We start from the raw sequence: 21,626 nt of genomic DNA on the forward strand, positions 1-21,626 counted from the left end.
ATATTATTGGCAGTTAAATCGATGAACGGAAACAGAAATTACGAACCATTAACGGTTCGATGTTAAACAGCAGTTGAGAGGATGTTTATTTGTGAATTTTCTCAATTTGGAGTTAATTATACAGCTGGACAGGCACCAAACATGGGAATAAAACCGGCGTTTTGGAGACTCTAATCCAAACCTTTTTGGGATTCTGTTAAACCGTCTCGACTCGCGCAAATAAACTTGATCTCGCCGAGTCTTCCACGAAGCGATAATTCCCGACAAGAGGATTTATTATATTTGTTGATTCTCTCAGATAACAACAAAAAATCAACAACACTCATCATCGGGCTATTTTAAACCGTTCTTTCTCGAGATACGAATTCACCAAATCCGCTTAACACGGTCAGGAATGAATCACAGGTTTTACAGCCACTTCTTTCATCTCCCGTGGCTGCTAATGAAAGGCTCTTAGTTGGCTGGGTCTAGCCGTACGTCAAAGAAACAAACAAAACAATGCGGGACGTAGGTAGCAGCCAACTCGATGGGCGGGAGGCGAGCCTCACCTCACCTTCTCTTCGGCAGGTGCGACTCCAACTTTTAGCGGTGCATTTTTCCGACAAGTTGCATCCCGCACGTCGACGATCGACCGTCGACACGTGACGCATTATTCAAATAAGTACAGGTGTATTGGGATTGAAGAAAAAACACTTGTTGCGCGTGACCCTGGGCCTTGTTAACTCACCAGTAATCGGTCTGGTTTTTGCTACCCTCGTTGACCACATGTTGGGCGACACTAAATCCAAAATACGATCCTTGCTGTTGCCCCTTTTTCACTATGGGGTTTCGAGTTTCGATGTTGAAACTCAACACTTTCGTCCTGCATACGAGCACAATTAAACAAATGAGTAGCCTTCGTAGAGAATGCATGGTTGGGATTTTTTTTTAAATTTAAATTGTCAGTTATTGGGTTATTCGAGAGTTCATTTTAGAGATGGACGCACACAGCAACACACTCCTACTTCGGCGGCATAATTCCAACTGCTCGGGCTCGGTGGTAGACAAAACTGACACGGCGAGAAGATATACGCGCTTGCGTTCACTGTTTTGAAATTCAGCGAACCAACAAACTAATATTAATATTATGTATACTTACGGAAAACTGCAAAGACACGAAACCTAAAAGCCAAGTAGGGCTCCTTGCGGCGTCATCATCTACAAAATAAATTTTCTGTGAGGCATCTAATTTAACAATCGTGTTAATAACGTGACAAACAACCGCAACTGTGGTGGTATCATCTTCTTCCTCTTCTGTTGTAATTGTGAAGACAAAATTTGTTAAAAACTGCGACAATAATTTAATGAACAGTGAAAGAATGACATTTGCAATTTTGACAGTTCATCAGTTTTGCCACCGTACTAAATTAATCGATTAATGATAACGTAGATAAGAGGTTTTTTATTAATTACCAACAAAGAAAAAATATAACACAAATTCGATTAATTATGTTTAAAAAAATACATTTAAAACAGTACGCGATTAGGTCGAATGCTAAAAACTCCTGCCAAATTAAATTCTTATTTACAAAACATTTGAAGGCTGATCGATTATTACATAAAAATAACCTTGTTCAGTATTTTTTATCGCTTTATTGCGAATGTGTTTGTGCACTAGCTACCTTTTTTAGCTTTCACACAATACAGAAATGTATAAATAATCAACAAACAATAATTTAGACTTCCTATAAAATGAATTTTTTATCGTATTAAATTTAAATGTGGCAACACTGAACTGGAATTCAATTAAATTCTAGTGATTTAAACATGGATTTTTGATGTTATTAGCTAAAAAACTTACCCTTGATGAAACCTTTTTGATGAATTAAAGCAGAGTTCATGTATAAATTATACAGATGTCTGTAATTAATGGATATGGTAGGCAACCAAATATACACTCAACATTCAAGAGGAAATGTATTTAATTCTTGTGTACTAAATACTAAATGGATTTTTTTCTGCAATTTCTACAAAATGTATCAGCTCATATTCTGTACAAATCAATCAGTATTGAGTCTTACTAATGTTGTATCATTATGAACTGAAATTCTCGGTTTGGATTAATTGTCATGAAAGTGTCAATCTTTGATCTTGACTGCTGAATTGATAGAAAACGATCTTCGTGACACCTGACTCGATAATTAACGAGCTCTGGTGTCACCGAACTGACATAGCTTTGTGAAAATGAGTGAAACATTGAACTAAACACATATTTGCTACATGTTTAGTGGGTACTAATTTATATCAAAATTAATTGAGTACTCAAAAAGTTTCACGAATTAACAAGTCCATGCAGTGACGTGATGTAATGTTTGTTGACCTAATAATACAGACAATAGCCTTGCAACACTAGTAATTACAGCGTATCTGTATCATTATCGCTGTTGTGTTGTATTCAGTCAGCTTTTCTGGTTCTTCCAAAGAACAGGAAGAGGAAAAAATCGCAGACGTGTTAACCTCACGTTTATTCAAATTGCGTTCTTCACATTTATAACCGTGAAATCGGTGGGTCGGCTTCATTGTGTGCGTCTTTGTGAAAGTGTGCCTTTGTGTTGTGAATTTAAAAAACGCCGCCATTGTGTCAATCTTTGTGCCACATTGCCACCACGAAACGTCAAATTTGTAGGTTAGGTTAGTGTAGCTTTCGTACAAAACCGTATGTTTTCTCAGTATTACTAACTTCCCACTGCAATGATCCGAATTTTATTTAAATCATTCCTCGTCACGGTTTTTGTGGGGGCGGCATTGTGCAATCAACTGAGAACGGCAAGAGTAAGTTGTTTTTGTCTCCTTATTGTCGTGTCTACAGTTTGGTGTGTAGGAACAACACAGGACTCAACCGTCAACCAACAACGATTTCCGTTATTTAGCATCCCTGACTGACTCAAATTATGTAAACAAAGTACTCGATAACATACTCATACCCCGCGTCGTGGGTACCGAGAATCACGAAAAAGTCTTCAAATACATAGTGAGAGAGCTTCATCGCCTAAAGTGGCACATCGAGGTGGACGAATTCGTCGAGCGCGCCCCGATTTTCGGCGACTTGACGTTCAAAAACATCATCGCGACTCCCAACCCCGAAGCCGAGCGATTTGTGGTGCTCGCGTGTCATTACGACTCGAAGTATTTCGCAAACGCCGTGTTCGTGGGGGCTATCGATTCGGCGGTACCGTGCGCGATGATGCTTGAAACGGCCAAGTCGCTTTCCAAAGAACTGGAACAGAACAAAGACGCGAAGGTCGCTCTCAAATTGTTCTTCTTTGACGGCGAAGAAGCCTTCGTCAATTGGGGGCCCAACGACTCGATTTACGGGGCTAAACACTTGGCCAAGCAACTTCACAATAACAAAACGCGGATCGCCGGCGACACCGTCACCCAACTGGACAGAATCGACGTTCTGATCTTGCTAGATCTGATTGGGGCGAGGAACCCGACCTTTTCAAATAACTTCGAAAACACGCAACGATGGTATTTTTTTGGTTTGTTTCCGAGTCGACCCTAATCGCCAGGTTGCAGGTTCGTGCGGCTCTCGCAAATCGAGCGTGAGCTGGACCAGATGAACTTGTTGAAAAACCACAAACGCAACTACTTCCAGTTCAATAGACCCTTGGGACCGATCGAAGACGATCATCTTCCGTTCTTGCACAGGAACGTGCCGATTCTGCACCTGATCACCACTCCCTTCCCTCCAGAGTGGCACACGCCTAGAGACAACCGTGATATTATCGATATGGACACCGTCAACAACATCAATCTTATATTGAAAGCATTTATAAGTGAATACCTGCATCTGTTAGTATAATTTTTTTGTTAGGCAAAAAGAAATTTGGCAGCAACTTGGGCCAAATTTCTTCCGCTAGTTTAAATTTTTTTGTTGGGTAAAAAGAAATTTGGGACAAACTTTGGCTAAATTTACACTAACATGTAACAGTGTTTTTTGTGGGGCAAAAAAATGGCGAAAACTTGCGTTTTGTTGTTTATTTATTTTTTCTATTTTGGCTCGTCAGAAATTTCTGTTTTCCCAACTCGCGCCAGTACATATCATTACTAACAAATTCATTAATTTAAATAGTTCCTTGGCCGAGTCGTCTGCTTCTGAAGATTTACCAGAAAAGGAGTTGTGACAACCTGACGGGCTTTTGATATTATTTTTATTTATACAAAGCTTTATTTTTAATATTTATTAGTGATTTTGACTGACCTGACCTGACCTCTTCTAATTCTCCTATTTTACAGATCTTTGAATCCATCAAATCAAACTAGCGAAAATCCAGCACCCTTACTAATCATGTTCTTTTTGGCACTAACCTTCTTCGTTTACAAAACCGTCGTAAAACGTAGATGTTTTACTTGAAATGTGATATTTTCTTTTTATTATTTTTAAAGTGGGAACTACTGGTAGTAGTCGATAATGAAGGTACCTGTAATGTTGTGACAGTATAATCAAATCTTATTTTTTTTAAACAATAAGACGACCCATATGTGAAAAGGATTCTTGTAAAAAGTGGTCAAAAACCCCTTTATTGATTTACAACGAAAAAAGTGTTGGTGTGACAGGACCATACCTAACCTCAAAAAAAATATCTACAATGATTACAAATCCTGAACCACATTTGGGCAACTTATTCTAGGCGAATTTATTTTGTTCGTCGTTAATGTTGTTTTTATTTATTTTTCTTTTATGTTCCTGTTGTATTTCTTCCGTAAAAAGTAAATAACCAATAAAAACAAATTGTTATCGCAATAACCTTGACATCTGTTACATTATCCCAAATAATCGTATCGACAGAGGTCAAAATGATTTAGTCCCAACAGTGACTGCTTAAAATATGCCGAACAAAGTCTGTGTTTGGATTTTGGTGGCCAATTTGGGCCTAGCTCTATCCGAATTAAAAACAATCGTAGACTTGACTTGGGATTTTAGTAACGAAACCATCTACTGGACGGGAATTAGTCCATTCAAGTATACAAAAGTTGTGGGTACTGACGAACGAGGCTACTGGTGAGTGACTAAAATGGAATAAAATGTTGCATAACGAAGAAGTAACAGGTACTCTATGAATGAATTCTGTGCTGGTGAACACGGTGGTACCCACTTCGACGCCCCTTACCACTTCAGCAAAGAAGGGTGGAAAGTGGCAGATGTACCGATCGAGAGACTCATAGCACAAGGTTAACACCGACACTTCTCACCACTTAAGATAATCCACTTTCTGAGAGTAGGTGCCACTATTGACTTAAGTCACAATGACACCAAAACCCTCCTCCCTCAACACTTAGACAGTTGGGTGCGCCTCAACGGCGAGTTTGAGAACAACACGATACTCCTGGTGCGATTTGGTTGGTCCCGATTCTGGCCCAACAGAACACAGTACATGGGTGTGGACTTTGAAGGGAAGGTGAATTTTCCCGGTAAGGTAATCGCACGGAGTGTTGCGTTGTGAGCAAAGATAAACCGAAGGTCTGTCGGTGGAGGCGGCGACGTGGATCGCCCAGTCGGGGAAAATTGTCGGCGTGGGGGTGGACACCGCCAGTGTAGACCCCGGCGCTAGTACGGACTACATGGCGCACAGAACTTTGAGCAAAAGTCAGATTTTTGGGATGGAAAATGTGAAAATGGTCGAGGAGTTGCCAGGTGAGTTGTGAAAAAGGGTGGTGAAGTTGTGCTGATGTGTTTTTAGCCAAAGGGTTCACAATTGTCGCGCTTCCGATGAAGCTGAAGGAAGGGACCGGGGGACCTTTGAGGGTCCTAGCAGTTCCACACAATTTCTTGTAGGAACGAAACAAAGTAAATAAAAGTTGTCGAGTTTTTGTTTCTGTGGTTCATGATGTAAGAATTTGTCGATTGTGTAATATTGATATGTGAGTGTTGAGTGTGAATTAATAATTGTCAGGAGCGGTCACAGCTTTGTGAAAAAATCTGCCGAGGAACTAACACATTCCAACTCATTTTTACATTTCATGAGGTAACAATACGTTCATAATTTAGTTGTTCGTTTCGTAAGTGTAACGTTTTAATTTTTTGTGTATTTATTTGTAGAACTTATATTAGTTCGGATGATGCCACGGAAACGCGCTCGTTGAAGGTAAAGTTGAGTAATGTTGTAACAACTTTGTTTTATTCTGTTTTTTAGGACCAGGGAATTTCTTTAAGTCTTGTTTTTTATCAACCGTTGTTATGCTGGCTATTTTTTTAATAACAAAAAAAGTAATAATAAACGAATACAGTACTTACCTACTGCGAATATAAAGTAAATTGACAGAATTCTGTAAAAATGAAATAAAAAATTGCAAAATTAAATTGTTTCAATTAATGGCGCTCTACGATAAATTAAGACTTTTCTGTATGTTTAGGGGGAAAATTTACATCGGGCTAAAGAGGGCCTGGTCTTTTATAGAAGGTTTTTTGCATTTATGATGCATATTCTTCTTGTGTCTCTGCTAACGCTAATAATAAGACATGCGTTATAAATTCAATGGCGGCTTTGATGAGACATTCTTTCTGACCATTCATTTAACAGAATAGATCGAAATAAAGTGATTGTTTTTTTTTTCTTTACCATTACATTTTGAAATTGGCCAAGAGAAATTATTTTTGGTAATTATACAGTTTAGGTCGACAAATCTGACGCATGCGCAAAAGATTGAATCTCACGCGGATTTTGCTGGCGATGTTACCATATTATTTAACAACAATTTATTTTAAACATTTAAAGTACCTAAAAACAGACAATGCTTCATGCTGGACCCGTATATATTGAACCCAGTTTTAAATTCACTGAGTTTTTTTTAATGTAGAGTGGATTTCATCAATAAAACAAAAAGTCACAGTCACTGTCAGATTTTTGATTTTCTTTTGGAGGGTACCTATGGTAACATACCTTTTCAGTGTGTTTGCAGTTGCCTGTAGTCCTGTCATGGAGGTAAAGTCCATTCAAAAATCAAAAAACCACCACCTGTTGCTTTAGGTTGGTAAAATTTAAAAAACCCTAGGTAGATATTTTTTCATACTATGTTGGTGACTATAAATTATGACATTTATTTGATTCAAAATAAAATTCAATTGCTTTGAATTTCGTTCACATTGTTTTATTAGCAGCACGTTTCATTTATTTATTGATTCTTCTTATTTTTACTTAAACATGCCCAGAAAAACAAGACACTTAATAAACATTTAACCTCAAAATTAAAAGTCTCACCAAATTTTACACTAGACAGGGTTGCCGATAGTAATTATCGAGGAAAATGCGATGTTGGTGGTTTTTTGATTTTTGAATGGACTTTAGTAGTGATGGATAAATGACCGGTCATTTATTTTTGGTCAAAGTTGACCGGTCCTTGATCGGTCAATTACCAGTCATTATTGGTCAAAAAGTAGGAACTAGTTAAACATCACAAAATGATTCTTTCAATGTCAAGGATTATTTTAATACCAAATAATGGTTCTTAATTCCATTTTTTATAAGATTTATTGATCGATAAATTATTGTTATAAAATTGTATAAGTGAGGTTAAGTTTGAATTGTTTGAAGTTACAAAGCTAAAGTCAAAACGAAACATGACAGGGCGGAGCTTAGGATGCGCGATCTCCAATTTACCGCTGACAGGGGCGTATCATACAGTCGTCAGTTTAGGGGCAAAAACTTAACCAAAACCCAATTTTCTCCATCTGATGAAAGAAATTCTACACCGAGGTCATCTACTTTTGTTGTAGAACCTTTAAGAGAATAATAAAAACTATCTTCATCTTCATAACATTCTCTTAACATACTCTGTATAGCGTAAACAAAAGAAATTTTTTGACTCCGCCGCTGTCATATACGTAAGCTGGATTCAACTGATCTACATTCGTCTTCTGCGCAAACCACGTGATGTCATGTTTCGTTTTGACTTTACCTCTACTTTGTTTTTTCTTTAACATATTTGCTTGAACTTGAACTTTTTGTTAATTTAAAACGCTTTAAAACTTTCAACACAACTGTGTGTGTATTTTCAGATTTTTAGTTTCTTTTAAAATACTTAAACATTCGTTTAGAATTTAAAAAAGTAGGTAAGTATTTTATGAAAATAAAAATATATTGTGTCTTGTTAAGAAGACACAAAAACGATTGAAAAACAAAAACCACTTCTTCCTAATAGATAAAAAGCTTAATAATCGTTTTCCACAATGTTCTTTATTAAAGTTTTAGGTGTTTCATTGTGATAATTTACTTATTTATTGTCAATCCATTTCTTCATTGTTAGCAGCTACGTAAATGAAATCAGACAACCCAACATAACCTCATCTCATCAGTCAAACAGTCATCATATCATATCCTATAATCTTCAACATTATAAGCGGGAAATTTAAATTTTAAAAATGACTGGTCAAATTCGTCAAGTCATTGACAATTATTGACCGGTCAAATGGGTCATTGACTAAGTCAATTACCGGACCTCACAACACTAGACTTTTGCATTAGGTCCATGAGTCCTGTACACAAAATCTAATTATTAAAACGTCAACAAGAAAAGTTTGGTTATGTTAATGGAATTAATTTCACTTCTTTCCAAACAATAATTAACAATACCATACTTCTCTCTGGCCGTTAACAGTAGGTATTCTTTTACGTTTCATATCTTCTTATTCAGCCTTTTCGTGTAAGTAGATAATACCTTGAACGAAAGAAAGCGAATTTATTAAACATCAAATTTGAAATTCCAAGTTTTTGCACCAACGTTAAAGTAAAAAATTACTAGTCTCAGAACGGCAGTGCGACAATTTCTAAACACTTTGACTGTGCAGGAATTTAAAAAACGGATAGTAATTTTTATGATAAAATTGCGACGATGTGGGCACGTGTTACATCACTGAATTCACAAAAAAAAACTCTTCAAAATTACGGGGTCATTATAAATGTTTGTAACAACTAGTGGGCATAGCGGCGCACCTAAAGCATAGCGCACAGTTTGTGTTCTGTGGCGCACAGTGACCTACGATGCTACAATCATTTATAATAACCCCGTATTAATTTTGAACCCCCATGCCATTTAAAAAAATCAAGTTGGCCTTGTATCTTCAAAAAATGATGTTAAAAAATTGAAAAAAATCTCAGATGATAGAATCTAAACATTTTTATAACTGTGTGCCAAATTTCAACGAGCTTTGCTAAACCGTTCTGAAAATATTTTGCTGTATCCATACTTTTCAGCGACATGTATAGATATACAGCGTGAATTCGAAATACGTCACAATCTTGAAACCCCAGGATCTTCAAACCAATTGTAAAAATCCCGTGCATTCAGTTTTGGGCTATAGATCCGCATAAGGGCAGAAAAGCTATGTAAACTTCAACCACAAAAGTTGAGTACGCCAATGATATCACGTTAGGACGGATAGTAAGATTTAAAAAGTTATCAAGTGCAACCCAAAAAAGGTGGAAAAAGTTTTGTTACGTGGGTGCTAGTACCGCGTGCACATTAGTTGTGTTCAGTGCGACCTTCGGCTATTGTTTGTTTCCAATTTTTCTTGCTGTTGTCTGCGGAAAAATGGTACTTTTCGATTGCATTCGTCAGTAAGAGTTTTGTAAGTGATTCAAATGTGCGTCGATCACCCTGATTTTATGCGAATAGTGTTGTTAACGGAGTTTTTAACACCCATATTCATCAGCGCAAATCCCGGACGATGCAGCAAGTTTTGCAAGGGCACAGGCGTGTATTAGAAATCACGACCGACATTTTGAACGTTGTGTCTAATAATTGTAAGTACGGTAGTTGTGGTTTTTGCTTTGACTTTTCCTTTCAGTTGGTTTTCACTCTTAATCTTACACGTTTTTGCGGCTGTGTTTAAAGTGTTTTTCGGCCATTTCATTCAAAATAAGGTTTTGTCACTTTTAAATTTTTTTAAATCGTTTTTGCGGATATTCATGTTTCGAATTAAGTTAAATTGGACTTTATGAATTTAAAATGTTTAACCACATTTTCGGTTTATTCACTTCCTAAAGATTCTGGGGTTTTAAGATTGTGACGTATTTCGAATTTAGTATGTGCGGATACAGAAAAAATCCAAAAATTGTCCAAGGTCTACTATCATTAGACAGAAGTACTTAGAGAGATTCGTGAGAATAAAACTTCAATTTAATTTTATTCAAAAACCAAAAATAAAAAGTACAACTACAACACCTGACTAGACGTTTCTCTTCCCACACGGTTCTACTTCGGACCCTTGTTTACTCCTCCCCATATGAAACTCCTTCTATTCTGCATCGAAAACTGACAACTCCTGCAATAAACTCAACCACGAACACCGCCAAAGACGTAAGTATCCCTACACTCCACATAAAAAACGCCACTTGCATCTGCTCCAATCCCAAGACCTCCGCCTTGAAGGTAGACTTCTTGCTCATAGCAATCCGCGCATTGTGGCCAGCGTTCTCGTACAAATGGTCTATGACACCATTGGACCTCATCCTCATCAACAACTGGTCGATTTGTGGAAAAATCGGATACCCTCTGGCAAAAAACAAATGAATATGCACCGGAAAAATGGGAGTTTTGAAGAGATGCAAAAGAACGTCTCCCTCCGAGTCGAGAAGCTGCGGCAAAAAGAATTCGTTGCTCCTTTGAAAGTCCACGGTGACGCAATCCTGGTCGAAGGCCGTCCGGTTGATGCAGAAGCGCGGATACGGACAGAATTCGTAATTCTTCCGGATGTACTCTTCGTCGGAGTTGGTGTAGTAGTCGTAGAATTTAGCGATGTCGTCGTCGACCACGATGCGGAGTTTTGAGGCGACGATGTCGGCCAAACTGTTGATCTGGTGCTCGAAACTGTCCTTGGACATGATGTCGATCAGCTTGCTCTTGAACATGGTCGACAAGATCAAACAGCAACAAGTCCAGAAGATTATGACGGTGCGAAAAGTGAGCGGCATGCGCTTCAAACTGGACTCGAGCAGGATCTGGTAGAGCATCACCAAAGAAGTGGTGTACGAAGTGTCGTACAAAATGTGGCAAACCACCATCACCACCAGAAGGGAAAACAAAGTGGACAAGTACACTTCTTTGGTGAAGATCAAGCTCAGTCGCTTCCAATACGGAATGATTCGCGCTTTGGGGACCAACCACCTCGTGCCGTCTTCCATGTACGTAAAAGACATGTCGAAGTCGAGGTGCTCCTCGAATTTCGAATGGAAGACTCCGATGGTCATGTCACCCTCGCGTCTCTGCAGCTGGCCGTAAATGTGGGAGTACGAACCGTTCTGTTTGCTACCCCAATAGTCGAAACTGTCTCTTGTGTAGTTCACCCTGAGCTGAAGATGTTGCGCGATTGCGTTAAACGTTTCTATTTCGATTCCTTTGTTGTTGGTACAAATAGGACAGATCGAATACGGAGGTACAATATTAGCCAAAGCTAGAATCGTAGTGTTGCTCCACCTTATCGGCAAACCATCTCTCAAGAGCCTTCTACTTCTGACTAAACCTCCACCCTTGCACGTACCCCATCGAAAAAAATCAATCGAGGGTGTGTTGACACTCTCGTATTGGTACGGTCTGTAAGTGTAGATTCTTTGAACAAGTTTTGACTCCTCCTCTACCACCAACAACCGATTTATGAAAAACTCTGACGCTACACGAAACAAAACCGAAGTGACCTTGCTCGTAATTATGACGACATAACTCCTAGGATTGAAGAGGGAATTTTGGAAAAGTGTTTCTAGCGTAGCTTTTAATTCTTCACCATTGAACTGTATTACAATGACTTCACTCTTCGCAAACTTGAACCAAACCAGTTTTTCTCTTCTCCAGTCGAATCTAATTACAGGCTTTTGTAATTCCAAATCTAGATCTACGGCATAGATGAAACTGGTTTCTTCAAAAGAGTCGATTAAATTGTCCAAACACGACGCCAAAAGCTGAGAATTGAAATGTTCCTTTGGAATCAGCGCATTTCCGTTGGAATAGCCGAACATGATGCCCAAAACGAACAAATACATTGTTTCTTCGCCGTTTCATCAACTGAACGCGTCTGTTCTTAATTGAGCGACTCGTCGAGAACGGAATGGATCAAATAAATCATTTCAATCGGCTACGATCTAGATTTACAATTTTTCAGAGAGGCAATTGGTTTTGATGGCGACAGAACCAAATCGACGCTCATTTGTTTTATTGGATGAGTCAGTCGGCGCGGAAACCGATCCATTTTTTAAGGCATAAAAATAAAAGTGTGTCAGTACGACACGTAACGTACTTTTTAATTAATTAATTCATTATTTTTATTGGATTGACAGTGGGTCTAGGTCAAACAAATAAATTATCGACTGAAATAGATTCTCATTTAATTCTGACAGAAAAGTTCCTTTTTGATTCGATTAAGTCGGGCGACGTCAATACGACGGCGCGGACTGCAGACTAAATAGCACTTAGGCGGGGTCTAGTGTTTTTTCTTATGACTTGTCGCCAACAAAGCTAAATTGTGTTTGTGGCTTCTGAAAGTCTTGTTTTTCTTCAACTTGCTCCAGAGCAACTCCAAACAAAGCAGTATCGCGCTGGTCGTGTAACCGTAGCCCAACAAAACGAAGGGCAAGGCCATGGCTTCTAGATCGTTGACGATGTCTTCCTGGGCGAGTCGCATCTTCGTCATGACGCGAGCTTTGGAGATGTCTGCCATGTAGTCATAGTTGTACTCGACGATACCGTTGGCTTCGAGAAGCATCAACAAGTCGTTCATTTGTTCGAATATGGGGAACCCTTTGGAGACGATCATGTGGATGGACATCGGGTACACTTGCTCTTGCAAAACGGTGACCATCTGGCGGCCGTAGTCGTCCAAGAACTGGGGCATCAAGTAGTCGATGTAGCGTCCCATGGCGATGCTGGCGGTGTCGCGTTTGGTGGCGGTCCGTCGAGGACACTCCAAGTAGTCGTCACATCTGACGTTATGCTCGTAGACGTACTTATCCAGAGGAAACCCGTCGCAGTCGTAGAGATTAGCGTACTCCTGAGGCAAGCTGATGATCAGGTCCGAATCGACGATCTCCTGGAGCGTGGTGAGTTCTTTTGCGTAAGCTACACCGCTCAAGATGTTCATCATTTGGCTCTTGAAGGCCGTGGAGATGATCAGACAGTAGAAAATCCAAGTGCCGAACAGGCCCCGGATTATGTACTTCTGGGGTACACTAGCGGGGTACTCTACCAGAATCCCAAACAAATAGAGGGGGATGATTGACGAGCAAGGTACTTTCCGGAAACGCAACCACGTGATGTAGACAACGCTGAACAAGACGAGCGAACAGCAGAAGCTTATCCAGATCTTGTAGCGGAATACGTAGATGATGCGCTGCCACTGCTCCAAGATTCGAGCTTTGGGTACCACCCAAAAAAAACTGTCTTGGAGGTAGGCATGGCTGACGTCAAAATCCAAATGTTCGAGCTTAATCAAGTAGAACGCTCCAACACTGATGTCAGTTTCGTGGGACATTGTGGTACCGTAACATTCAAAGTACGTTTCTGGTTCCGTGTCGTCGTAGTACCTGCCGTTGTTTAGGTAATACTCAGTTTCGAACTTGAAGTACTTCTTGATTGTTTCAATCGTGAAGATCTCCATGCCTTTGAGAGTACCGTCAGGGTCTACAACGTATGGGGCGAAGGGCTTGTAAGAGACTCGCACGACGGAGTTGTCCCAAGTGTCGGGCATCTTTTTCCCAAACAAATTTGCGTTTTGGTAGTTCTGCAAGCACGCTCCGAGTGGAACGGAAGTCGTGTTGGGGTCTTGCACATTTCTCGAATCGTAAGGAAAGTAGGTGAAGAGATTTTGGGAAAAGTGCTCCACCACCACTACATGACTTATGTAGAAGGTCGAAGCGAATCGAAAAATGTCGTCGTTGACGGCTTGGTTCCAAATCAAAATGAACTTAGCTCTTGGGTTGAAGTTGTGAAAGTCACTCAAGTACCGAAGAATTTCTTCCAAGTTCTCACTTGCGCTGATTATGTATATGTTAACGCGCGGAAACAGTATCAGGTCTACTTCGTCGTGCAAAACTAAACGTACCATTGGATAGTCGGAAGTAAAGCTTATGTTCAACGCCACAATCAAATAATTTGGTTCAAAGTGTCTCAGTAAAATATTGTCCACACAAGTTTTAATCAAATCATCGTTCGTCGCCGGTGTCTCGACGCAAGTGTTGCCAACTGCTATTAAATGGAATGCATATAACGATGCCATCAACACGTCCATCACCTCAAAATATCATTTGTTTCTACGAAGAGGGAACGATTATTTGGGGAACTTGTTATCGGAACGGGATCAGCTGGCAAAACTATTCTACTTTGACAACAATTTGCTTTTAAAAGCAGGTCACGCTCACGATTCTGGTAAGGTGAAAAATCATGTATTCTAATTGATGGCAGAAAATCATTAGGTAATTAGGCAATAAATTCTGTCAGTGTAGTTATATAACGCACAATTACAGTTACCGAGTCTTCTTTGAAATTTTAATGTACTTTTTTAAGCGCACAGTTTTTTAAAAATAAAAATCGTTTTTCACTCATGCAATTGATTAAATAAAAACATAAAAAATAAACACGTATTTGCAAAGACGCGTACCGCAGACTAAACACATGACCAGACACAAACCACTCTTAAAAAAAGTACGTATCACTTTAGTCTTTTTTTTTTTAATTTCAACAAAATATTTTACAATTTATGTGCGTTTTAAAGATTTACGAAGCTTGCAAAGTATTTGCATACTGGAATTCTGGACTATTCTCATACTCACACATGTCCAGAGCAATCTCGCAACTCTCCTTGACAACTCTTTTGCTATCTTCAAGATACTTATTTAAAATGGTGATGCAGTCGTCAGTGGCTATGGCTCCGAGCGCTTCTGCGCACTCGTGCCTCACCATCTCGTTCTCACCACAATCTTCCAGACTTTCCTTCAAAAACGGTACTCCCTCTTGATCTTGCATTTGTCCCAGAACAAAGGCGATTTCGTGCCGAAACAACGCACTACCGCATTTCAAAGCAGCCCCCAATGCCACAACGGCCTCTTTACTTTTGAGATTGCGCAATGAAAACATCGCCCTGTAGCGTTCAAATAGCGACGCGTTCTCGTCCAAAAGTGTTGACTTAAGTTCAGCTACATTAGTGCTAGTTGCTGGTGGCGCTGGGTCTACTGAATTGTATGGACTTTTCACACTCAATTTCTCATTTTGTGAGCTATTCAACCACTTGACTCTGTCCAAAGCTAGTTGGCAAGTTTCTGCCACTTCAATGACAGGATCAGATTTGAATTTTTCCAAAATACTGATTGTGTCTGGGGAAGCAATGGCGCCCAAAGCTTCCGCTAAAAGTGTAAAATGAGACAAGTTGAATAATTGCAAACTTAATACCAACCTGCCTCATGCCTCACCATAGGTTCTTGTTGGGTGTCTTCTAGCACTTTCACTAAAGTCGAAATGGCGTAGGTGTCTTGCATCTGTCCCAAACAATATGCAAGTTCGTGTTTGAGTAGCGCTGAACTGTCACCAAAACATTCTTTGATGCATTCGATTGAAACGGGGCCCCCTATATTCCGTAACGTAAATAACGCACGGAAGCGTTCCTTTAACGGTCGGGATTCATTTTTGAGTACTTTGCCGATGTTACGAATTTGATTTTCGGTAATATTAACCATTTTGATCACAATTTCAAAAACACGTTTTCACTGACGTTTGGCTATTAAAACAAGTGCACCAATATAACTTGATGCAATCAAAGTATGAAGAATACGTACAAGTTAGGTATTTTTACATTGTTAGGTTGGTGTTTTTTTGCTTTTATAGGTTATGTTTTGATCGAAAATTAAGAAATGGCACAAAGTCGTTTAGAAAGAATAGGAACTATCTATACGAGGTATAATAAAGAATAATTATCATGTGATGTGCCAGCATTGCTTGCAGGGCTCAGGGATTGATAAGATCGGGGGCCGTAAATTGGGAGGATCGCCCCCTTTGGTATGACGTATATGAGGCCTTTCCTCCAAAGGAAAACCCAAGTTACGACCGGCCGGCTCCTATAATACCGTTGAAACCGATATTTTATAAAGAAGATAAAATCAGAGCGTAAGTTTTTTGTTTACATTGGAGTAGGGTTATGTTAATGAGTTTGCAGGTTATTCCATAAAAATAACAAAAAAATAGGGACCACCAATTTATTTGATAGCAAGCACAAAACATTAACTCAAAAATTTATAGATAATTATCAAAAAGTTGAAGCCCAGTATGCAGAAACAGGGACAGAAAAGCAAATTTATGAAGAAGCAATAGATTTGTTAAAGAAAGACTTTGAAGTGAAAAAGGGTGATGAAGAAGTGAGTTTAAGTAACGCGTTTAAGGAAGCGCAAGAGAAAACCAATGTAAAAATTAATATAAGTGATTTATTTAAATAATTAACTGTTATGTAGTAGAAATAAAATTTGATTGATAAATTGACATTTTTTTTTATTCATTGTCATTAAATTTGTTGTATTCCTTATGGGTAATAAATTGCGCCGTGACCCATCACGCTCCAAGACCAAGCTATTCTACGTTCCTGAATCTTCACTAGCTTCCAAATCAATCACTATTCCCTCAATATGCGATGCTCCATCATTTCACTTGTCAGTAAAAAAATCCACCTCAAATGCTTCCAGTGAGGTATTTAACTGGCATCAAATGCAAAGTTTATATCTGCAACAAGAATTTTTAAGTCAAGACCATCTAACGACGCCCATTTTGAAAGTGTCAGGACAAGTGTTGGAAGCTTTGAAAAGACAAATGGGAGATATTTGTGGTGACCTGCAACACGGGTAAATCTAACGCAATTGTGACTTGAACTATCCTTAATTGTGAAATTCAGAACGGCGAAAATGCCTGACGCTATTTTCGATAAATTCGGGACCGTTGTTGGGGTAAAAAATACAAACCAGGCGTCCACAACAAGTACGACGACGATTACGAAGAAAACGATCGTGCACTTCGTCACGTTGCTGTACGTTCACGACATGATCTTAAATTATTTTAGACTGAAGAAAAGCGATCTTGCTCTTGACCTGATAAAACAGGTGGCAGTGAGTCACGCCCTTATGGGGGTTGCAGCTACAGAATTCCGGGTATGATGTGTCAGCTTAGAGAAATTAAAATTATTTCAAACTTGCCAGATGATGGACTGGTTCATTATCCACTATTTAATCAAAAATAAGGTGACAAGTGACGAGAGCATCAATAATTTGACGATTTATTTGAATACGATTTCAAATTATATTGCAAAATTTTATGAAACTCAGAGTGTACGCAGCAATATGATGACAGAATTGACAACGGAAAAGCAGGACGACCGATACAACAAAGCTAGAGGTTTAAGTGTAATGATGATGTGTGGTTTCGCTTCTAAAATTTCTCTTCGTAGAAAATTTTCGTTTGATGAAGAAATGGAAGAAACAAATAGAAAGTTTCAAAGATCAGGAGCAATTTGTTGAATTGTTGTTGGATGAACAATCGAAGCTTCATTACCATGAGGAAGATGAGAGAACTATCGACACAGAAATTCTAAAAGAAAAAGACTGCATAATGAAACACTTTGCGAAGAAAAAGAGGATTTATGATCCTACTGAAAGGGAAGAAGAACCTCGTCTAATCGACATCGATGAGAAGGCTATGACGTAATTTTTTTTCTCTTATTCAAATCAAATTGAAACATTCATTGTCACCAACAGAACAAACGAGATTCGCCCATCATCTACTTCTCAAAGATTTGAAAGTCAGTCCAGAGTACAACGTCAGTCCAGGGAACGTCAGTCCAACACACAAGCACATCGTCAGTCCGTGGTAGAACAACGTCAGTCCACAGCACGTCAGTCCATGGCAGAACAACATCAGTCCTCAGCTGAACAACGTCAGTCCAAGTCAAAGTCACTAAGTCAGGGACAAACACAAATTCCCTGAAATAAGTTCAAAGCATCAAAGCCGGGAACCCGGCATTTCCCATTTAATTTAACGCATAATTTCAAGACTTGTGCAAATGAAAACACGCTACTTCGTGTGAAATCTCGAACAATTACATTCACCATTGTACAATCAATCATAATGGCCACTAGCACTAACGTAAAAACACTCGTAACCGTAAGTAACAATTTCCGTTTTTGAGGTTATGTTTCGATGCACCATTTTAAGATGATCCCCAACGACTTGTGTCGAAGAGCCGGAGTAGCGGCGTCCTGGTTGTCCATAAATGAATTCGGAGTTTTCGCCCACCAGAAACTTACCTCCCGTGTCGACAAATCCAGCCACTTCGCCCCCGCGGACGCTTCAGTCTTCCATTTGCGACCTGACATTATTTTATTCAAACCGATTTTGCGGAAGCTCGTCAATGAAGCAAACGGAACATTTCTCACCGTTCAGAATTTGATGACGAGCGACGCCGATCACAAACCCGAATTGTTAAAATTGAGCCGCCAGTACCGATCCATCATCAGAGCCTGTTTGGAGGACCTGCAAGATGAAGTGACCAGAGCTGATGGTGACCATCGAGAGGAGCTACAAAATTACATAACCATTTTTTACTCAGTTGAGTGCATCTGGCACTTGTGCGAAATTCTCTTTGTAGATGCGGTTCCAGGTGATTTATAACAGCTAATTTAAAACTGAATTTACAACCGCAATTTTAGGAAATATTGTACTGCCGCATTTGTTGGATTGGATCAGATTTCATTTTCCTAAATTTGAAAGAAATGCCGCCAGTATGTTGAGTGGTGATTTGGGTGGCCTTGAAACTCATCCAGACTATTGGGAGACTGTCATTGGGTCTTTATTACAAGGGCGCATCAAGGTCGTTAGAGCATTGTTAAAATTACACTCAGATTCAGAAACTCAACCCTTCAAAGTTGTTGATCAGTGTCTAAGAGCAATGCCAGCCTACAGTGTATGTTAAAAATTGATCCAAACTTTCAGTTTCTGTTCACAATCGTTGTAGATGTTCAGCGGGACCTCAGTTGCTGAGTTTAATCTGCAATGGAGCCATTGGGTGGTTGATGTACAATCAAAAATCGACGCAAAACTGTTTATTTCTTGTTACAATTTAAATCTTATTATGAAGGTTTGTGACCAGATCTGGTTGCTTAAGTCACCACAATCTTTTTGTAGCTTGCGGTTAGCGACGAAATTGCTTGGGGCGAGATCCAGCAATATTGCGAAGCGTGGTATGAATTATTGGCAGCTTGGTTGTTTTTCACACAGCCGACAGTTAAGTCGTTTGAATTGGGACAATTTGCAAAGCAGTGTATAACAAAAATGTCGATTGGAAGTCGCATCAAACACCTAGATAAAGTTCTGTTGGCAGCAATGGAATTTGACATTTTGCAAGTAAGTCAAAAAATTGTGAAAATCTCGTGGTTTAATCGAAAAATGGTATCTGTTGGAATTGTAAATACTAGAATCAACAGAAAAATTAAATAATATAAGGTCTTCATGTTAAAATGTCATAGTAAAAGTTAAAAAAAAGATTGTAAGTTACATCTCACTACTGCTAAAAGTATAGCGTAAGTATATAAACCTTCACCGGAGCGCAACAAGTGGGAAATGATGAACTTTGCGATTGATTTTCTTCGGAAAAAATGACAAATTCTTGCAGAGGACGTAATTCTGATCCCCCAATCCCCATTAATTTAATGTAATGCATTTAATTTTATTTTTTTTTGTTCAGTACTTCACTATTTAATACATTTTGACAGGTCATTAAAGAGATACAACACATGACAGAAAATGGTTGGTTTGTGAGTCACTTAACTGACTTATTGTATCATTCCGGTCGCTTAAATGACTTAAGCGTCGAATCCGAAAACTTGTAAGTACCGAAAACTGATGAATACTTGAGTCATAGCAAAGTAATTACAGTCATCCAGACAAGTTACGTGAATCATTCTTAATCGATTATGGATCGCTTCTGATGGGACACAAATCCATGTGGCAAGTGGGTTTAAGTTACTTAGATCACTGTCCACGTGACGGTCTAGAAGTTGCAAAGTTGCTATTAACGAGACTGCCTCTAGATTCAGAGTTACGAACCCAAAAAATCATCCGGGAAGCCTTGAAACGGGACTTACCGGAAACAGGTACTTAAGCGGGTCAACACTTACAAGATTTGGCTTAATCTTGACGTTGCAGCCCAGAGCATCTGCAAGGTGCAAGGGATGATTTGTAAGAAAAGGGGACGACTAGGGCACGCCTTAGCTTGGGCGTTGAAGTCGCAAGACAGCGCTATCGTTTCGTACTTGTCGGACAAATTCTTGCGACAGTACGCCGAAAAAGGCGCTTTCAACAGCGTGGACGTGTTGGATAATCTAGGATCTTGCATTTTCGCCAGCGACAGACTAATATTTTTAGGGAAGTACTACGAATTTCACAAACTGTACCAAGCGAAAGAGTACCGGGAGGCCGCAAGTCTGTTGATTTCGCTATTGGAGTCAAAAATCGTACCAAATTTGTGAGTGCTGATTCAAGTCCGGATTGAGTACTCCAACGTGTTTGGTTGCAGCTTTTGGAGTACTCTCCTGACGGAAACTATACCGCTCCTGGAGTGTGAAGAGATGGTCTTCTCATCCGCAGACACCTTCGTCGTCATGCAGTGTTGCGAAGAGAGGGAAAATTTGAAGGAAATGAAAGATAAATTACCACTTTTGAGGCTGGCAGCGACGAGGAATTTGGGCAGGGCTCTGGTCTACGAGGCCCAATCAAAATAATTTATTTTTATAACATTTTTTTATTCAAATATAGTTTCAGTAAAACGTTGGTTTTTCAATCTTAAATCTACAGGTTTATAAAAACGGTAAAAAATAACTTTCTTTGGAAAACAGATTAAGTAATACTGGAGTGACAGCACTTCATTGCGCAAGTTTCAACGCGTTGGACAAACTACCAAACTCTTGGATAATACTGTCTTTTATTGTGTTTTTATCAGTGTAGATAACTCTGGCTGAAAAATACTTATCTTTCAACATAAAGGGGTACCATTTTGAAGCATCTGGCCACATTTGTTCAAAAGGTATATCAGTGTATTTGTACCACTTGATTGGATTCATCTCCTCACTGGGCTTCTCAGACCCGTCGAATTTTGAGCAGGTGAAAATGTGCACGACGTCTGCCGATTTGTCATAGTCTAAGTCGTATCTCACCACACCGATTTGCTTCAAATCGCTCGCAATCACGCCGCACTCTTCTTCCACTTCTCTTCTAGCACAGTTCGCTACGGTTTCGTTTTCTTCGACTTTGCCGCCGAAACCGTTCCACAGCCCCTCGCCCAGACCTCGAGTCTTCAGCCCCAACAATACTGAATTGTTCCTTTTGAGAAACACCAGAGTGAAGATTTTACCGACTGGCATCGTTGCGACACTGTTGGCGTCTCTTTTAATCGGAGATTTCATGATTCGCGACTGATAGATATGTTAGGTTAAATTTTCGTAATTTGACAATAGCCGCGCTTTTGGCGGCGTTGCCGGGTGCGCACAGATCGGCGTCATTGCAGTTCGCTGTTTATTTAATAAAGAGAATGACGATAATTACGTAATTGGAATTATGTCTGGGTCTAGAGTTAC

At 39.4% G+C, this 21,626-nt stretch overlaps 9 protein-coding genes across 19 annotated transcripts in view; 4 read left to right on the forward strand and 5 right to left on the reverse strand.

The window, feature by feature from the left end:
- mew (multiple edematous wings) overlaps positions 1 to 1,065 on the reverse strand; it is a 32,019-nt gene extending 30,954 nt beyond the window's left edge. The window contains exon 1 of one of the 3 annotated variants that reach the window (XM_069057564.1): positions 728 to 1,065. In XM_069057564.1, the coding sequence (XP_068913665.1) occupies positions 728 to 912 (185 nt within the window). In that variant the 5' untranslated portion in view covers positions 913 to 1,065. The remainder of the gene's footprint in view (positions 1 to 727) is intronic. The other 2 variants (XM_069057565.1, XM_069057566.1) reach the window with 2 other exon arrangements.
- Positions 1,066 to 2,204: 1,139 nt separating this feature from the next.
- On the forward strand, positions 2,205 to 6,343 carry isoQC (iso Glutaminyl cyclase). Of its 3 annotated transcripts, XM_069057584.1 has the most exons (5): positions 2,206 to 2,811; positions 2,861 to 3,510; positions 3,559 to 3,834; positions 6,083 to 6,128; positions 6,177 to 6,343. In XM_069057584.1, exons 1-5 carry the CDS (start codon positions 2,731 to 2,733, stop codon positions 6,237 to 6,239), a joined length of 1,116 nt encoding a protein of 371 aa, XP_068913685.1. In that variant the 5' UTR covers positions 2,206 to 2,730; the 3' UTR covers positions 6,240 to 6,343. The 3 variants fall into 3 exon arrangements, with proteins under 3 accessions (XP_068913684.1, XP_068913685.1, XP_068913686.1); XM_069057583.1 differs by lacking the exons at positions 6,083 to 6,128; positions 6,177 to 6,343 and adding an exon at positions 4,279 to 4,789 and having other exon boundaries at positions 2,205 to 2,811; XM_069057585.1 differs by lacking the exons at positions 6,083 to 6,128; positions 6,177 to 6,343 and adding an exon at positions 4,115 to 4,225 and having other exon boundaries at positions 2,207 to 2,811.
- A 3,907-nt stretch (positions 6,344 to 10,250) lies between these two features.
- Positions 10,251 to 12,014, reverse strand: LOC138138536 (uncharacterized). The gene has a single exon (XM_069058513.1). It carries the CDS (start codon positions 12,012 to 12,014, stop codon positions 10,251 to 10,253), a length of 1,764 nt encoding a protein of 587 aa, XP_068914614.1.
- Positions 12,015 to 12,251: 237 nt separating this feature from the next.
- On the reverse strand, positions 12,252 to 14,536 carry LOC138137954 (uncharacterized). Its single transcript, XM_069057570.1, has one exon. The coding sequence runs from the start codon at positions 14,252 to 14,254 to the stop codon at positions 12,452 to 12,454; it is 1,803 nt and encodes a 600-aa protein (XP_068913671.1). The 5' UTR covers positions 14,255 to 14,536; the 3' UTR covers positions 12,252 to 12,451.
- A 138-nt stretch (positions 14,537 to 14,674) lies between these two features.
- On the reverse strand, positions 14,675 to 15,695 carry nero (deoxyhypusine hydroxylase nero). Its single transcript, XM_069057589.1, has 2 exons — positions 15,416 to 15,695; positions 14,675 to 15,365 (listed from the first exon to the last, which is right to left on the reverse strand). The coding sequence occupies exons 1-2, from the start codon at positions 15,693 to 15,695 to the stop codon at positions 14,740 to 14,742; spliced, it is 906 nt and encodes a 301-aa protein (XP_068913690.1). The 3' UTR covers positions 14,675 to 14,739.
- An 86-nt stretch (positions 15,696 to 15,781) lies between these two features.
- mRpS23 (mitochondrial ribosomal protein S23) lies at positions 15,782 to 16,491 on the forward strand. Its single transcript, XM_069057596.1, has 3 exons — positions 15,782 to 15,913; positions 15,961 to 16,122; positions 16,172 to 16,491. Exons 1-3 carry the CDS (start codon positions 15,870 to 15,872, stop codon positions 16,446 to 16,448), a joined length of 483 nt encoding a protein of 160 aa, XP_068913697.1. The 5' UTR covers positions 15,782 to 15,869; the 3' UTR covers positions 16,449 to 16,491.
- On the reverse strand, positions 16,417 to 21,455 carry LOC138137967 (oxidized purine nucleoside triphosphate hydrolase-like). Of its 5 annotated transcripts, none has more exons than XR_011161932.1 (2): positions 17,752 to 21,455; positions 16,417 to 16,728 (listed from the first exon to the last, which is right to left on the reverse strand). XR_011161932.1 is itself a non-coding variant. In XM_069057595.1 (1 exon), the coding sequence occupies exon 1, from the start codon at positions 21,453 to 21,455 to the stop codon at positions 20,916 to 20,918; it is 540 nt and encodes a 179-aa protein (XP_068913696.1). In that variant the 3' UTR covers positions 16,417 to 20,915. The 5 variants fall into 5 exon arrangements, 1 of the variants encoding a protein (XP_068913696.1); XR_011161929.1 differs by having other exon boundaries at positions 16,417 to 17,586; positions 17,649 to 21,455; XR_011161931.1 differs by having other exon boundaries at positions 17,196 to 21,455.
- LOC138137956 (uncharacterized) lies at positions 16,534 to 17,982 on the forward strand. Of its 3 annotated transcripts, XM_069057579.1 has the most exons (5): positions 16,534 to 16,847; positions 16,898 to 17,150; positions 17,199 to 17,394; positions 17,447 to 17,699; positions 17,754 to 17,982. In XM_069057579.1, the coding sequence occupies exons 1-5, from the start codon at positions 16,534 to 16,536 to the stop codon at positions 17,980 to 17,982; spliced, it is 1,245 nt and encodes a 414-aa protein (XP_068913680.1). The 3 variants fall into 3 exon arrangements, with proteins under 3 accessions (XP_068913680.1, XP_068913681.1, XP_068913682.1); XM_069057580.1 differs by lacking the exon at positions 17,754 to 17,982 and having other exon boundaries at positions 17,447 to 17,703; XM_069057581.1 differs by lacking the exon at positions 16,534 to 16,847 and having other exon boundaries at positions 16,908 to 17,150.
- Positions 18,023 to 20,819, forward strand: Nup75 (nuclear pore complex protein Nup75). The gene is made up of 9 exons (XM_069057569.1): positions 18,023 to 18,159; positions 18,211 to 18,655; positions 18,705 to 18,958; positions 19,010 to 19,132; positions 19,180 to 19,398; positions 19,767 to 19,879; positions 19,930 to 20,147; positions 20,200 to 20,518; positions 20,570 to 20,819. Exons 1-9 carry the CDS (start codon positions 18,124 to 18,126, stop codon positions 20,772 to 20,774), a joined length of 1,932 nt encoding a protein of 643 aa, XP_068913670.1. The 5' UTR covers positions 18,023 to 18,123; the 3' UTR covers positions 20,775 to 20,819.
- Positions 21,456 to 21,626: the final 171 nt, after the last annotated feature.

This window comes from Tenebrio molitor, chromosome 9, assembly GCF_963966145.1.
Source record: "Tenebrio molitor chromosome 9, icTenMoli1.1, whole genome shotgun sequence".
Lineage (NCBI taxonomy): Eukaryota > Metazoa > Arthropoda > Insecta > Coleoptera > Tenebrionidae > Tenebrio > Tenebrio molitor.

What these genes read in the sequence shown, in the direction of transcription:
- isoQC (XM_069057583.1), top strand. Translation starts at nt 2,731, where the DNA reads ATGATCCGAATTTTATTTAAATCATTCCTCGTCACGGTTTTTGTGGGG. An exon ending in ATCAACTGAGAACGGCAAGA is followed by an intron (nt 2,812 to 2,860) that starts GTAAGTTGTTTT and finishes TTTGGTGTGTAG; the next exon opens with GAACAACACAGGACTCAACC. An exon ending in ATAAGTGAATACCTGCATCT is followed by an intron (nt 3,835 to 4,278) that starts GTTAGTATAATT and finishes CCTATTTTACAG; the next exon opens with ATCTTTGAATCCATCAAATC.
- LOC138138536 (XM_069058513.1), bottom strand. Translation starts at nt 12,014, where the DNA reads ATGTATTTGTTCGTTTTGGGCATCATGTTCGGCTATTCCAACGGAAAT.
- LOC138137954 (XM_069057570.1), bottom strand. Translation starts at nt 14,254, where the DNA reads ATGGACGTGTTGATGGCATCGTTATATGCATTCCATTTAATAGCAGTT.
- nero (XM_069057589.1), bottom strand. Translation starts at nt 15,695, where the DNA reads ATGGTTAATATTACCGAAAATCAAATTCGTAACATCGGCAAAGTACTC. An exon ending in TATGGTGAGGCATGAGGCAG is followed by an intron (nt 15,366 to 15,415) that starts GTTGGTATTAAG and finishes TTACACTTTTAG; the next exon opens with CGGAAGCTTTGGGCGCCATT.
- mRpS23 (XM_069057596.1), top strand. Translation starts at nt 15,870, where the DNA reads ATGGCACAAAGTCGTTTAGAAAGAATAGGAACTATCTATACGAG. An exon ending in ATAGGAACTATCTATACGAG is followed by an intron (nt 15,914 to 15,960) that starts GTATAATAAAGA and finishes CATTGCTTGCAG; the next exon opens with GGCTCAGGGATTGATAAGAT. An exon ending in AAAGAAGATAAAATCAGAGC is followed by an intron (nt 16,123 to 16,171) that starts GTAAGTTTTTTG and finishes ATGAGTTTGCAG; the next exon opens with GTTATTCCATAAAAATAACA.
- LOC138137956 (XM_069057579.1), top strand. Translation starts at nt 16,534, where the DNA reads ATGGGTAATAAATTGCGCCGTGACCCATCACGCTCCAAGACCAAGCTA. An exon ending in TTGCAGCTACAGAATTCCGG is followed by an intron (nt 17,151 to 17,198) that starts GTATGATGTGTC and finishes CAAACTTGCCAG; the next exon opens with ATGATGGACTGGTTCATTAT. An exon ending in ATCGATGAGAAGGCTATGAC is followed by an intron (nt 17,700 to 17,753) that starts GTAATTTTTTTT and finishes TGTCACCAACAG; the next exon opens with AACAAACGAGATTCGCCCAT.
- Nup75 (XM_069057569.1), top strand. Translation starts at nt 18,124, where the DNA reads ATGGCCACTAGCACTAACGTAAAAACACTCGTAACC. An exon ending in CTTTGTAGATGCGGTTCCAG is followed by an intron (nt 18,656 to 18,704) that starts GTGATTTATAAC and finishes CCGCAATTTTAG; the next exon opens with GAAATATTGTACTGCCGCAT. An exon ending in TCAAAAATCGTACCAAATTT is followed by an intron (nt 20,519 to 20,569) that starts GTGAGTGCTGAT and finishes GTTTGGTTGCAG; the next exon opens with CTTTTGGAGTACTCTCCTGA.
- LOC138137967 (XM_069057595.1), bottom strand. Translation starts at nt 21,455, where the DNA reads ATGAAATCTCCGATTAAAAGAGACGCCAACAGTGTCGCAACGATGCCA.